Here is a 13,859-nt window from a genome sequence, read left to right on the forward strand (position 1 = left end):
GCGTGTTCACCTCATGCGTGACTTCTTGTACGAATACTCCGTAAAGTCTTCAACAGCAGTTGTGCACGCATCAAGTACTGTCGCGGACTAGGCAAATAGACTGGTGACTTTTAAATCGTCAACCTTGCGGGCCATTCGCAATTATGTTAAGATACTATTTAATTACCGACAAAGATAGAACTCGCATTTTCAACACATTGATGAGTAAAATCCAACTTTTTTCATACGTTGTACCGTTTTCGTTCCGTGACAGTGCTTGCTTAACCACATCCCTAAAATTCTAGGGGACTCCATTTTACTCATCTAGCTTGATGCTGAACATTTCCTTTGAGCAGCATCTATATGTATCCGATAATGCTTCATCTCGTCTAACCAGATTGATTTTAAGATATCGCTTCTAGAATCTCGATTTACTATGTCCTTTTTTGCAAGGAACCAACAACTAAAGTACCTTTTGTGTGGTTTTCTAGAGTTTGAATCACAACGGCATGTCTCTAGACTTGGGATTTAGGCTCCATTTATTTCATGAAAAATAACTTTAAAAAAGATTCGAATTTTCTGACATTTGATTCACAAAAAATAAATTAGTCAAAAAAGATATTTTCCATTAATAAAAGACACCTTTAAAAGTAGAGAAAAATAATTTCCTCTTTTTGAAAAGAGAAAATCATTTTCCTTACTCTTTCTTTCACCAAAACCAAGTGCGTTCTCCCCTGTGCACTCCTTTTGTTTCTGTTTTTAATTTATCCTTTTTCCTTCTTCTTCGGTTGGTCGCTGGTGATCGGCCATAGGTGAGGGGCGAGCTCACCCAAGGCCACTAAGGTTTGAGCCTCACTAGATTTGGCGATCACCAACCCTGATGATTGGTCGAGAAAGAAAGAAAAAGAAAAAGAAAAGAAAAAGGTAAAAAGAAATAAAATGTTTGAATATTTTGGTAATTTTCCCCATGAAAATCACATCCGGTTTTCCATACAAATGGTGGAAAGTATTTTCCGGTTCATGTTCAAGGTTTAACGAAACACTGGGAGATATTGTTATTTTCTTAAAAAATGGTTTCTTGGAAAATATTTTTTAGAAATATTATGTTCTCTATGAAACAAACGGAGCCTTAATTTGAGTTTTAATTGTTTGATGAGGTCGTTGTGGTATTTGATGGGTTCGGGATTTGCCTACTTATAATGCGCTTGTTTTAGGGAAAACTCCATGAAGGAAAATTATCAATTTTCCTTTTGGTGATATGTGATCGAAAGTGTTTTTTGGTGTTTGGACATTTGGGAAATGATTTATGATTTTTTTAGGAAAACACATCTCAACTATAGAACAACTCAATCGTTATTTTTTCCTTTTCTTTCTTTACCTTTTTGACATTTTCTATTCCCTCTTCTTCAAGCCACATGAATCTGCCATTCGCCAGCCACTGTGTCGCCATCCGACCATTGCCACCATGAGCCCTCCCCATCCCACCTTCATTCGCTTCGGACACTAGCCTCTTGTCATATGGAGTCATGCATTGCCGCATATCTCCCTCTCTTTATCTTAGTCACTATGTGCGAAGTTCGCAAGCCCCGACCATAAAGGTCATGACCTCCGTCAATTTGCTTCAATGGAGGTCGCCAGCCTTGCACGGCCACATTTTTGGGTAGCACGAGGCCGATGACCTCTATGGCCTTGGTGGTATGGTGGTGTGGCTCAATGACTCCATGACCTCCGTGATATCCATGGCTATGCTTAAGTTTTAGAGAGAAGTTTGTAGGAGTAGTGCTCAATCAATTTGCTACAATGGAGGTCGCTAAGCTTGCTAGGGGCAAGCATGACCCGGGTTAGGCTGATCCAACGACTAACCTAGGAATCAACAGGTACAATGTTGGTCTCAATTTTTGGGATCAAGGATTGACCCCGTTGAAGCTGGAATCGAGGACCAAACCAACCCTATGGGTCTAGTCTGATTCCAGGGTCAATCTAGAGCCAATTTTTTTTTTTTTTTTTTTTGTATTCCTTAAAAGGACAAACATATTATTTCATATTACATATCCATCAACAATGTGACATTAATTAACCAAACTATGAACACTAGTACATATCAAATATAAACATAAGATTAGGTAACAATAGAAATTTCACTTTCTAAAAGCAACAAACCATAAAAATAAACACGTGAAGTGAGTGAAGAGAGGCAAGAGGCAAGTAGTAAGGTGAGTAAACAGAGGCGAGCAGTAAGGCTAGTATGGCAAGAGAAGAGAGGCAAGCCACAAGCAAGGCCGAGACAAGTGAAGAGGGTTTCTATTTTTATATTTTATTTTGGTCGAATTTGGGCTGGGTCACTTTCTACTTTATAATTGAGGAGGCGCTAAGGTTTAGAGTAAATAAAGTCATACAATATATAATATATTAGATGTATTATATAAATATATAATTTATATACAGGATTAGTTCGAGTTGAATCAACCCTAAACTCCTAAAACCGAGGATCAACCTGCATAATGCAAGGTCCAAGGGTCCTAAGACCAAAGACTAACCCAACCCTCCTAGGAATTGGACTAGAATTGACTTGATTGGGCTAGTCTAAGGTTGACCCTGGACCGATGTTGACCCCTATGGCTCACGCTATCCAAATATGTGATTGTGTGAGGCCGGTGACCTCCATGACAGTGATGGTGTGGCACGGTAACTCCATGACCTTTGTGACGTCCATGACTACACTCGAGTTTCAGAATGACAAAGAGAGACATTTGAGGAGCAGTGCTCCGTTGATTTGCTTCAATGGAGGTCATCGGGCTCTCACTACTTGGAGTTGTGGTCAAGCGAGCTTGCTGACCTCTATGGTTGTGGTGGTGTGGCTCGATTATTCCATGGCCTCCATGATGTCCAGGGCCGCGTTTGAGTTTAAGAGTGATCAAGAGAGACGTTTGTAGCAGTGCTCAAATGTGCGAAGAGGGAAGGCTATTAGCAGATATGCTTGAGATTCAGAAGATTTATACCAATTGTAATTGATATATTTAATCGGAATTGTGATCAATCTAGGATTAGATTTTGATATACCAAGATTAGAGAATATTTTCTTTCTTTTTTATTGATATTTCTTTGTACTATATATTTTCTCTTGTACACAATATATACAATGAATGAAAAGCATACAGTTCTTCTTCCCAAAATCCTTCCCTATGTTTCTTTCTACCCAGAATCGTGACATGGTATCAGAGCCATTGAGCTTTTGATTTAGCTTTCACTTCCACTTCGATTGCCTGTCAAGGAACTCTAACCTGCAAAATAGAGTTGCCACTGGCGTAGGAATCAATTTTGAAAGAGAAATAAAAAATTTTGTCATCATGATCAAAACACAGAATTTGAACTCTACCTCTGACAACTAGCCTGCAGGAGAAGTGACGTCACAAACCTCACATAATCAAGATCTATCTGTGATAATTTATGTGTCCAAACAATAGCACAGTCAGGCCCAACACGTGTAGTGGCAACCTATCCAGGTTTAGTTTAATCTGGGGTAGCCCTTTTCGAGCCATCCTTACCTATGGGTACCTTACTTATGGTACTTTGGGCCAAGCCCAAATACATCATTGCTAGGAAATCATGGCTACCAAAGCAACGTCCAATCCAATGGAGGCCCACCAACCAATAACGGGGCAAGTCCAACCATCAGTTTGGAGCTGATAGATGGGTCGGGTGAACCGAGTATGAGAACAAATCTCTACTCGGGTTTTGTCAATGTGGGTCATGGAATCGGATCAAGCAATTCGGGTATAGGGGCAAATCCTTACCTAAGTTTTTTGCTTGGATTTCTTGTGTACCAGATCCTTGTTACCGGTGGCCGGCCAAAGCCCCGCAACCCCCTTTACACGATGAGCGCTGACGAACCGAAACTAAAGCTTATTGCCCAACAGTTAATCGGTCCCGGCAATTACTCAACTTGGTTGCGGGAGTTTCGGCATGCACTGGTAATAGAAGACAAATAAGGTTTTCTCGACGGAACAATTTCGATTCCGTCTGACGAGCGGCTGGTGCGACTTTGGAAGAAGTGCAATCAACTCGTCTAAACATGGATTGAGAATTGCATCGTCCCTGAAGTCAGGGTCAGACTTCCCCCGACAGAGGACTCATGAAAAATGTGGAAAAACACTAAGAAAATGTATGGGAAATTAGATCAAGTTAAAAAAAAATTGTTAACTCAGCAGATCTCAGAACTAAAGCAAGGCAACATGACTATTGTTGGTGTTTACAATAAACTTTTGGCTTTGTGGAACGAGTTAGAAGCAGTCGAAGAAAAGTTTGATTAGTTGGAGCCCATTTTGCAGCAGTACAAGAGCATGAGGGAGGGGGAGAAAGCAATGAGGTTCCTCCTCATCTTAAATGAGACTTACCTCTCATTTCATTCTCAAATTTTGACCATGGAGTTCATGTCGACACTTTGTCGAATCTATCAACTTGTCATCTAGGAAGAAAGCCAACAGAGGGTAGTGACAGACTACGGCAAGGGCGGAGAAGGAATGGTTCTAATGGTGACGACCCATTTTCGCCCTCCACCAAGAGCTACAGTAGGGCAAAGGACAAAGAGAGGCGCATCTAGGGTTTTCTAAAGAAGCCTCGAGAACCTTCAAGAAGATGGCGGACGGCAAAGATCTTGTTGGGCGATCGGACAATCCATGATCTTTTACACCCTCAACTAAATCCGATGGCCCATGCAACAACAATCCGACGGGATCAAACGGCCCACGTGGATTCAGTCCTTATGGATCGGATGGCTCATATGGGTCAATGTTGGCTTTGGTTTTCAGGTCGTCAAACGGCCCTTCCTCGGCCACATGAATAAGAAATAATGGTAAAAAATGAAAAGGTAAATTATATTGTGAATATTGTAAGCATCTGCATTATACGATTGATAATTGCTAAAAATTGCATGGCAAACTTGGAGAAAAAGGAAAAGGGGAATTTTCAACCGTTTTTCAAGTTTCGGGTCAACAAGCTACCAAGTCAATTAGCCATGAACAATATTAAGAGCTGATGAAAGCTGTGGAGAAATTGGATGCTTCTGATAAAACTGAGAGTTTTACAGGTATTTCTTATTGTTTGATTAACTCAATTTCAAAGAACGCATGATTGATTTAGGTGCTAGTGACCATATTATTTGTAATGAAGGTTTCCTTTCCAATATCAATAAATTACATTTTCCTATCTCAGTACAACTCCTAAATAGAAATACCACACATGTTGCAATGACTAACACTATGAATCTTAGTTCCCTTATCACATTCCGAAATGTGCTTTATGTTCCTGATTTTCGCTTTAATCTCATATCTGTTTCTTGAGCTTGTGAAGAAAATTCTTGTTGTGTCCTGTTCAATTCTGATAAATGTCTCTTTCAGGCCCTTTCGACTGACAAACTGATGGGCTTGGGTAGAGTCTTTCAAAGCTGTATTTTTGGATCGATTTTCTGGACAGTTTTAAATTGTCTTCTATTGAATTCAATAAATCATTGTGTAACGCTATTACTAATGACAAGAATTTCCTTAATCATCAAAGATTGGGTCATTTCACTTCATTTCCTTATCCTCACTGGCTTATTCGCCCTCTAGCAAAACAGACATGTGCTCCCTTCCAAAATAGCAATTCCCGAGTAGACAATATTTTTTCATTAATCTATGCTGATGTTTGGGGACCGTACCACACTTCACATCGTGATCGCTCTTGTTTTTTCTCACCATCATAGATGATTTCTTACGTGCCACATGGGTATTTCTCTTGCAATAAAAAAATCAAGTCATTTCTCATCTAAGGACCTTCCTCTCACTGTCCAAAAATCAATTTGGGAAATTAATTCAACGCATTTGCACTGATAATGGAAGCGAATTCTTCAATGGTGAATGTGATTCTTTCTTTTCTTTGAATGGAATTTTGCATGAGAGTTCTTGTACTTATGGAGTCGTTCAGCGAAAACACCGTCATCTCTTAGAAGTAGCATGTGCTCTTAAATTTCAATGGTCTATTCTTGAGAATTTTTGAGGAGATTGTATGGTCACAGCAGCCTATCTGATTAATCACATGCCATCACGCATTTTAGAAGGGAAAACTCCATTGGAGATATTGTATGGGAAGAAACCATAACTAAATCATCTCAGAGTTTTTGGGTGCTTGTGTTATGTGACTATGGTAGGGCCCCGGGATAAAATAGGCCCTCGTGCTCGTCAATGCATAGTTATGGGATATCCAAGCCTGAAAAAGGGATATCGGATTTTTGAACCGTCCAAAGGAGTCTTTCTTGTGAGTAGGGATGTTGTTTTTCATGGGGACATTTTTCCTTTCCAAGATGCGGCTTCTTCGTCTAAAGATAGGAGAACAATGAATCATCAATTTCTATCAGAAGAGGATTATCTTATGGAGAATCCTATATTATTGTTCCTCCTCCAAAGCATCAGACACTAGCTGTTGTATCGCTTCCAACATCTGATAAGACTTCTATTGTAATGGGTTATTCAATTAAAGATCCTCCCATAACAATAGAAGAGGAGCCTTAAATGACAACTCCTTTAGTACCAACCACCATTGAAGAATCATCCTTGATATTGCAACATGAATTGCCATGATGATCTGGTCGTGTCACTCGCCCACCAACCTGGACGAAGGACTATGTATGTGCCACCTCAAATTTACCAAGTACTCATTATCCTATCTTCTCATATGTTTCCTTTGATTGGCTGTCATCAAAATATTTATGTTGCATTAGTTGTATCTTTAAGGAACGAGAACCCTCTAGTTATAATGAGGTAGTATGTGATCCACGTTGGCAAAATGCTATGGGGGCAAAACTACAAGCCCTAATAAAAAATCATGCTTGGGAAATCGTGCCAATACCTAGGGGTGTGCATGGTCCAGGCGGGCGGTTCCCGACCTAGAACCAAGAACCGGCCGCTAAGGACCGGTTCCGAAAAATTGGAACCGAGATCCACCCGTTTGTTGCATGGATCTACCCAGGAACCGGACCACCGGTCGGGTCCGGCTCTCGAGTGGATCTATGAAACCGATCTTGATGCGAAACAATTTTGGTTATTAACATAGAACGGTCGGGTCTGTGAGTTGAGAAGGAGGGGAGGAGGTCTATGGTTGGATTTTCAACATAGAACGGTTGCGGAACAAATTTCCGCGGCTGTGGCGGGTGGCGGCCGACGTGAGGGGGCAAACAACAGAGACGGAGGAGCAGTGGTGGCGGCGTCGATGCTCGAGGAGGAATCAAAATGGCGATAGGATTAGGAGGAACCGAGGAAGAGACAAAGAGAGAGAGAGAACCGAAGACGAAGGAAGTGAAGAAATGAGATCTAATTTAGGGTTTCTTTTAGTAATTTTTTTTTTAATATTAAAAAGGTTCCAGTCGGGTCCAGGTGGGCGGATCTGCCCATGGAACTGGGAATCAGATCGGTACCCACCGATTCCAAAAAATTAGAACCGGGAACCGGACCGGTTCCCTCAAGAACCGTCGGTTCTGGTTCGGTTCTGGGCGGTTCGGGCGATTCCCGGGTATTTTGCACACCCCTACCATTACCTCCCTATTGTAAACCAATTGGATGTAAATGGGTATATAAGATTAAATACATAGCAAAGGGTTCTGTTGAAAGATACAAAGCTCGATTAGTGTCCAAAAGCTTTACACAGTGAGAGTGAGAATGATTTGATTACCACAAGACTTTTTCTCTTGTGGCAAAGGATGTTACAGTTCGTTCTTTTTTATCAGTTGCTGTTTTTCGTGACTGGCTATTACACTAAATGGATGTTCATAATGCTTTCCTTTATGGTGATTTGGATGAAGAGATTTACATGGATCTTCCACAAGGATTACAAAGACATGGGGAGTTTAAAGTATGTTGTCTTCGCAAATCTCTTTATGGTGTCAAACAAGCCTCTTGATAATGGTATGCTAAATTTACCAATGTACTTGCAGCTATCGGATTCAAACAGTCCAAATATGATTATGCTCTATTCACATGGACAAAAGGTATGTCATCTATTTATTTAATGATCTATGTGGATGAGATACTTATCATAGGAAGTGATGAATCTATTGTGAAGAAGCTTAAAGAGTATCTACATTCGACTTTTCACATCAAGGATTTAGGGTCACCTAAATATTTTCTTGGAATTGAGATAGCTCATTCAAATCAAGGAAGCTCTCTTAGCCAACGAAAATATGTGTTGAAGATTATATCGGAAGCAGGATTATCAAGGTACAAACCAGCTATTATTTCCATCGAACAAAATGTCAAGTTGACTACTATTGATTATGATGCTGGCATATCTTCCCCAAATAATGATCCATTATTGGAAGATCCGTCAAGCTATCGGAGACTTGTTACAAAACTGATTTATCTCACCATGACTAGGCTAGGCATTTGTTATGCGATACAGACTCTTAGTTAGTTCATGCACAGTCCAAAACAGTCTCATATGAACGCAGTCTTGAAGATTGTGAAATATGTCTAGGCCTAGAGATACTTCTTTCTCGAAAGTGCAACATGGAAATGACAGCTTATTGTGATGCATGACTTGTCTTATGAGAAGGAGATCTATCTTTGGTTTCCATATCAAATTTGGGGAATCATTACTCTCATGGAAGACAAAGAAGTAGTCTACTGTGTCTTTATCATCAGCTGGGGTCGGATACTGATCTATGGCCAAGACTGTTTGTGAAATAGTGTGGTTACGAGGCTTACTTCTAGATCTTGGGACAGAAGTTAAGGGACCAACATTACTCTTTTGTGACAATGATTCAGCATTCAAACTTGCAGCAAATCCCATAATATATGAGAGGACGAAACATATAGAGATTGATTGCCATTTTACTTGAGAAAAGATCCAAGAAGGAGTCATTGAGACGAGAGGGATTAGAATCATGGAGCAACCTACGGATATGTTTACTAAACCTCTTTGTCAAAGACAACATGCATATCTCTTAAAAAAGCTAGGCGTCTTGGACATATACAAGCCATCAGCTTGAGGGGGAGCGTTGGAAAATATGCTTGAGATTCAGAAGATTTATACTGATTGTAATTGATATATTTAATCAAGATTGTGATCAATCTAGGATTAGATTTTGATACACCAAGATTAGAGAGTATTTTCTTTCTTTTTTATTGATTCTTCTTTGTACAATATATTTTCTCTTATACACAAAATATACAATGAATGAAAAGCGTATAGTTCTTCTTCCCAAAATCCTTCCCTACATTTCTTTCTACCTAGAATCGTGACAAAGGCAATAAACATGGCGGTGGCCGTGGCTACGGTGGCTGCAGCCATAATGAGCACAGTGTTAATTTGTTTGTTTCATTTTTGTAATTGTTAGTTTTTTTATAATAACATTTTTCAAATCTGTCTTGGGAGGGAAAAAAAACAGTTGTTTAGTTCTGGAAAGTGCTTTCACATTTTTAAATTTAGAAATTTACTTTTTAAATTTTATATATGAATATTTTCTTCGGTTGACTAGTCAATATCGGCCAACTAAACACGTGAAAGTCTGAAAAATTAATTTCTGAAAAAAAAATTATTAAAACAAACACACTTTAGGACGCTGTCTCGTTAACAAAAAAAAGTACGCTTTCTTGTCATTTAAAAACATTAAAAAAAAAGTTTGGGGACATAATTGCAAAAAAAGTCATCTTAAGTATCAAAAAAGAAAGACGAGTCCGGGGCCTCGAAATTTACTACGCAAACTCGAATGGAGTCTGCAATACGAGATCGGACGGGCCCAAGAGCAAACCCACGAAGAAATCCATCAAGTTGGGCTCCATCTCCACATTCGGCCCACTAGAATGAGGCCCACAACCAAAGTCCAACTCCAAGCCTGAGGACCACCGCGACCGAACACGTGGCGGGCTCCCGCTCCATCCACGCAAGTAGTTTCGAAGCCACAAGTTCAACTGTAACTAACGGCTTCGTTTTCCCTCCATTTCCTTCTCTCTCTCCTGGCCTGACAAAGGCTCCATTTTTATCTCGCTTCGATTCGGTGCTTCTCTCTCATGGCGGCTAGGGCGTCGAATTCCGTTCAGCCGGGGAGGTTTAGGGTTTTGAAGGAAGGGACGAGGCGCCCCGGCGGCGAGGTCGGAGGAGGGCCCGTGGTTTACTGGATGTTCAGAGACCAGCGGTGGAGGGACAACTGGGCGCTGATCCACGCCGTTGACCAGGCGAACCGCGCGGACGCGCCCCTCGCGGTGGCCTTCAACCTGTTCGACCGGTTCCTGGGCGCGAATGCGAGGCAGCTGGGGTTCATGCTCCGAGGCCTGCAGCAGCTGCACCGGGAGATCGAGGGGAGTCTCGGGATTCCCTTCTTCTTGTTTGAGGTGAGTGCCGGCGTTTTCGGTGGAACTGGCGTCCTTTTGAGTTTGTGGTTTAATGAGGAATTGTGGGATTGGTCGTTCCCACTTGAGGGATGGATTTCGACTGTGTGGTCATTGTGTTGCGTCTTTGTGAAGTAGTTAATGTGATGCTGGCAAGGTGCTTTTTCGACGAATCACATGATACTTTTGCTGGTGGTTCGGCGGAGAGTTTGACGGATTGGTCGCGAATGGAATTGGTTGAATAGCATTGTGATTCAACTAAAGTAATGGTGAGTCGGTGGTCTTAAATATAATGCAGGAGTTCCACTCGCATTGTAGTTTGGCATTTTAGTTTCATGACTGGCTGGATTTCACAGTTGTGTTATGCTGATATTGATAATGCAAGTCGTGATTATTATGATGTGCGAAAATTGTGGTTGTGTTTTTGTCCCTTGGAGCTACTCTATTTAACTTGCATTAGGTGCTCTACAGTTTTGTGCCTAGGTATTTTATGGGTCATTTATGTGCTAGTAAGCCTGTTGCTGATAAATCTGATGCACTCTGATTTATGGTCATATGGATTGATTATCTAGGGGGAAGCTGATGAGACTATACCAAAGTTTCTTAAAGAATGTGGGGCTTCACTTTTGGTTACAGATTTTTCACCCTTAAGGACAATTCGCCAGTGTAAGGAGAAAATCTGCGAGAGAGTTGATGATTCAGTGACTGTACATGAAGTTGATGCTCACAATATTGTACCTGCTTGGGTAGCATCACAGAAGTTGGAATACAGTGCTAAAACTATTAGGGGAAAGATCAATAAAATGCTTCCAGAGTATTTGATTGATTTCCCTACCCTGCAACCGTCAAGTAGAAGATGGGATACCACCCATCAATCGATTGATTGGGACAATCTTATTGCAGATGTCCTGAGGTTAATTTTATGCTTCCTTTCATGGTTAAATATGAACTTCTATTGCTTGTTCTATCCTAATGACAAATCTTCCTTTAAATAATAGGAAAGGAGCAGAAGTTCCGGAACTCAGTTGGTGTAAGCCCGGGGAAACTGCTGCACTGGAAGTACTGATGGGAAATGAAAATGGGTTTCTGACTAAAAGATTGAGAAATTATTCTGCAGACCGGAACAATCCATTGAAACCCAAGGGGCTTTCTGGACTTTCTCCTTATTTGCATTTTGGCCAGATATCTGCCCAGCGATGTGCTTTAGAAGCGCATAAAGTACGGAAAAGTTATCCTCAGGTACTTCGAACCAGATAGCTGAGTCAGCAGATCGAGTTCTAACTTCTGTAAAATGTAGATGTATGACTTCTGCTGATAGGAATTGCACAATCTTCCACCTTTTCGTTAAAAGTTCCTGCAGTTCTGCAACTGGTGCCATTATGTGTTTATCTTTGTCTGGCTCATCCTCTAATGACACACGGTTTGATATTTCTTCTTTAAATTGCAACCGTGAAGGCAGTAGATGCATTCTTGGAGGAGTTGATTGTGAGGAGGGAACTTGCTGACAACTTCTGCTTCTATCAGCCTCATTATGATTCATTAAAGGGGGCATGGGAGTGGGCAAGGAAGACATTGATGGATCATGCCTCTGACAAGCGAGAACATATCTACACGTGAGTGGCAAGCACTTGTTTCTGTTGTTATCTGCATGTTTTCTGACCTCAGATTCCTGACTGAGTTTAGGTAAAATTATTGTTTGTTTTGTAGAAGGGAACAGTTGGATAAAGCTCTAACAGCTGATCCAGTAAGTTGATATTTTGAGTTTTGAGTAGCACATTGTATTTTGCGTGTTTTTCACTTCTCCGTTGGCAACCTTAGTCTCAGGCTCTCATGACATCTTGAATATGGTCTTCTGCAGCTTTGGAATGCCTCTCAGCTTGAGATGGTATACCATGGGAAAATGCATGGCTTCATGAGGCAAGTATTCACCTCCTCCCCTCCCCTGACGCTCTAATCACATGCATGATAAACTGAACATAGTCTAATTGTGGGGAAACAGAAAAATGCATCATGGATCTTGAATGAAGTACTTCTTGTTTAGTTGCGTTGTATTCAATACCTTGACTAATCTTGTCAGATAGGTTACTTATTTGCTTGTGTGGTTCTCTATGGTGAACTTTCACTATTATCAGAATGTACTGGGCCAAAAAGATTCTTGAGTGGACAAAAGGACCTGAAGAAGCGCTTGAAACAGCTCTATATTTGAATGACAAGGTAAACTAGTGAACTAACAAAACATGATTCAAAGGCATTTCATTTTCTAAATGGCGATTGTATGCTTGTTCTGTCTGTTATACCCACATTTCCTAACTGAATAAACTCTGAGTTGCAGTATGAAATAGATGGACGGGATCCCAATGGCTATGTGGGATGTATGTGGTCAATATGTGGTGTTCATGACCAGGTAAGCAATTATCATGGATTTATTTCGTGTTTAATTTGGTTATTGTTCCTGTTGGAGGAGATGATTTGACCTCTGATGCTGGAGCCAGCCTTTGATTAGTATTTAGCGTGTGGAGTGCTTTTGCTTGGCTAATATATAAGGTTGAGAATGTGGCTTATGCTGAATACACGATCATGGAGATGGCTCATGCCTCAGACGAGATTTTTTCCCACATAATTCCCAGTTCATTTTTGGGGTTTGGTTGGATGGCAGGGTTGGCGAGAGAGACCAATATTTGGGAAAATACGATACATGAACTATGCGGGGTGCAAGAGGAAATTCGATGTTGATGGATACATTGCTTATGTCAAGAAGCTGGTTGGCGAGGTGAAGAAAAGAAAAGCAGAAACCGATTTAGATAAGGAAGCCAAGCGACTCTGCTGCTAACATCAGTTATCTGTGGTTCTCATTCGATTTAGTAGTTCAGTAGTTCATCACAGGTTGTTTCTTAGGATGCTCTGATTGGAGAAAAAGAGACCAGAAGAACGTTTCGTTTTATGTTTGAGAACTTAGAGAGTAAATAGTGCAGAAGATGTAGCGGTCTGGATCTAATACAGGGAATAGAAATTAAGGCAGGACAATTCTAGATCATTCTTCAGCATTTTTGTACTACTAGCACTGGTTAGTAACCACCTTTATCTGGGTAGAATGTTGACCATATCATTTTTAGATTGAGAGGGAGTTGTGCGGCTGGTCTTATGATCAGATCTTCTCTTACCTGATCTGACATTTTCGAGCAAAACATAATGGTTCCATAAAGTTTAATCAAACACTACAGCTTACACTCGAATTCTCGACAACCATCAATGCCACGAGCGAATGAAAGAATCATGACCAAAATGAATAAAGTATTTGTGAGGTCGCAACCAGCATCCTTCCCGATGAATGTCCACCCAAGCTTTGAGGTCCTCTGTGCAAGAGTGCATGTTGAGTTTCAGAAATTTCTTCCTAGATGGATCACCAGACATTCAGATTAAGAAAACGAAAATATGTGCAAATTGTACCCAAGACAACCGTTTGATGTTTGTTTTTTCCTCCTCAACCATCCGTCAGCGTCATACCCACTACCATTTCAGGAGACA

At 40.8% G+C, this 13,859-nt stretch overlaps 1 protein-coding gene across 1 annotated transcript; it reads left to right on the forward strand.

Moving 5' to 3' along the window:
- The first annotated feature begins 9,954 nt into the window (after positions 1-9,954).
- Positions 9,955-13,468, forward strand: LOC104441854 (deoxyribodipyrimidine photo-lyase). The gene is made up of 9 exons (XM_010055100.3): positions 9,955-10,337; positions 10,907-11,247; positions 11,333-11,573; positions 11,790-11,947; positions 12,042-12,078; positions 12,193-12,251; positions 12,467-12,548; positions 12,667-12,738; positions 12,991-13,468. The coding sequence occupies exons 1-9, from the start codon at positions 10,017-10,019 to the stop codon at positions 13,162-13,164; spliced, it is 1,485 nt and encodes a 494-aa protein (XP_010053402.2). The 5' UTR covers positions 9,955-10,016; the 3' UTR covers positions 13,165-13,468.
- Positions 13,469-13,859: the final 391 nt, after the last annotated feature.

This window comes from Eucalyptus grandis, chromosome 4, assembly GCF_016545825.1.
Source record: "Eucalyptus grandis isolate ANBG69807.140 chromosome 4, ASM1654582v1, whole genome shotgun sequence".
In the NCBI taxonomy this organism is placed as follows: domain Eukaryota; kingdom Viridiplantae; phylum Streptophyta; class Magnoliopsida; order Myrtales; family Myrtaceae; genus Eucalyptus; species Eucalyptus grandis.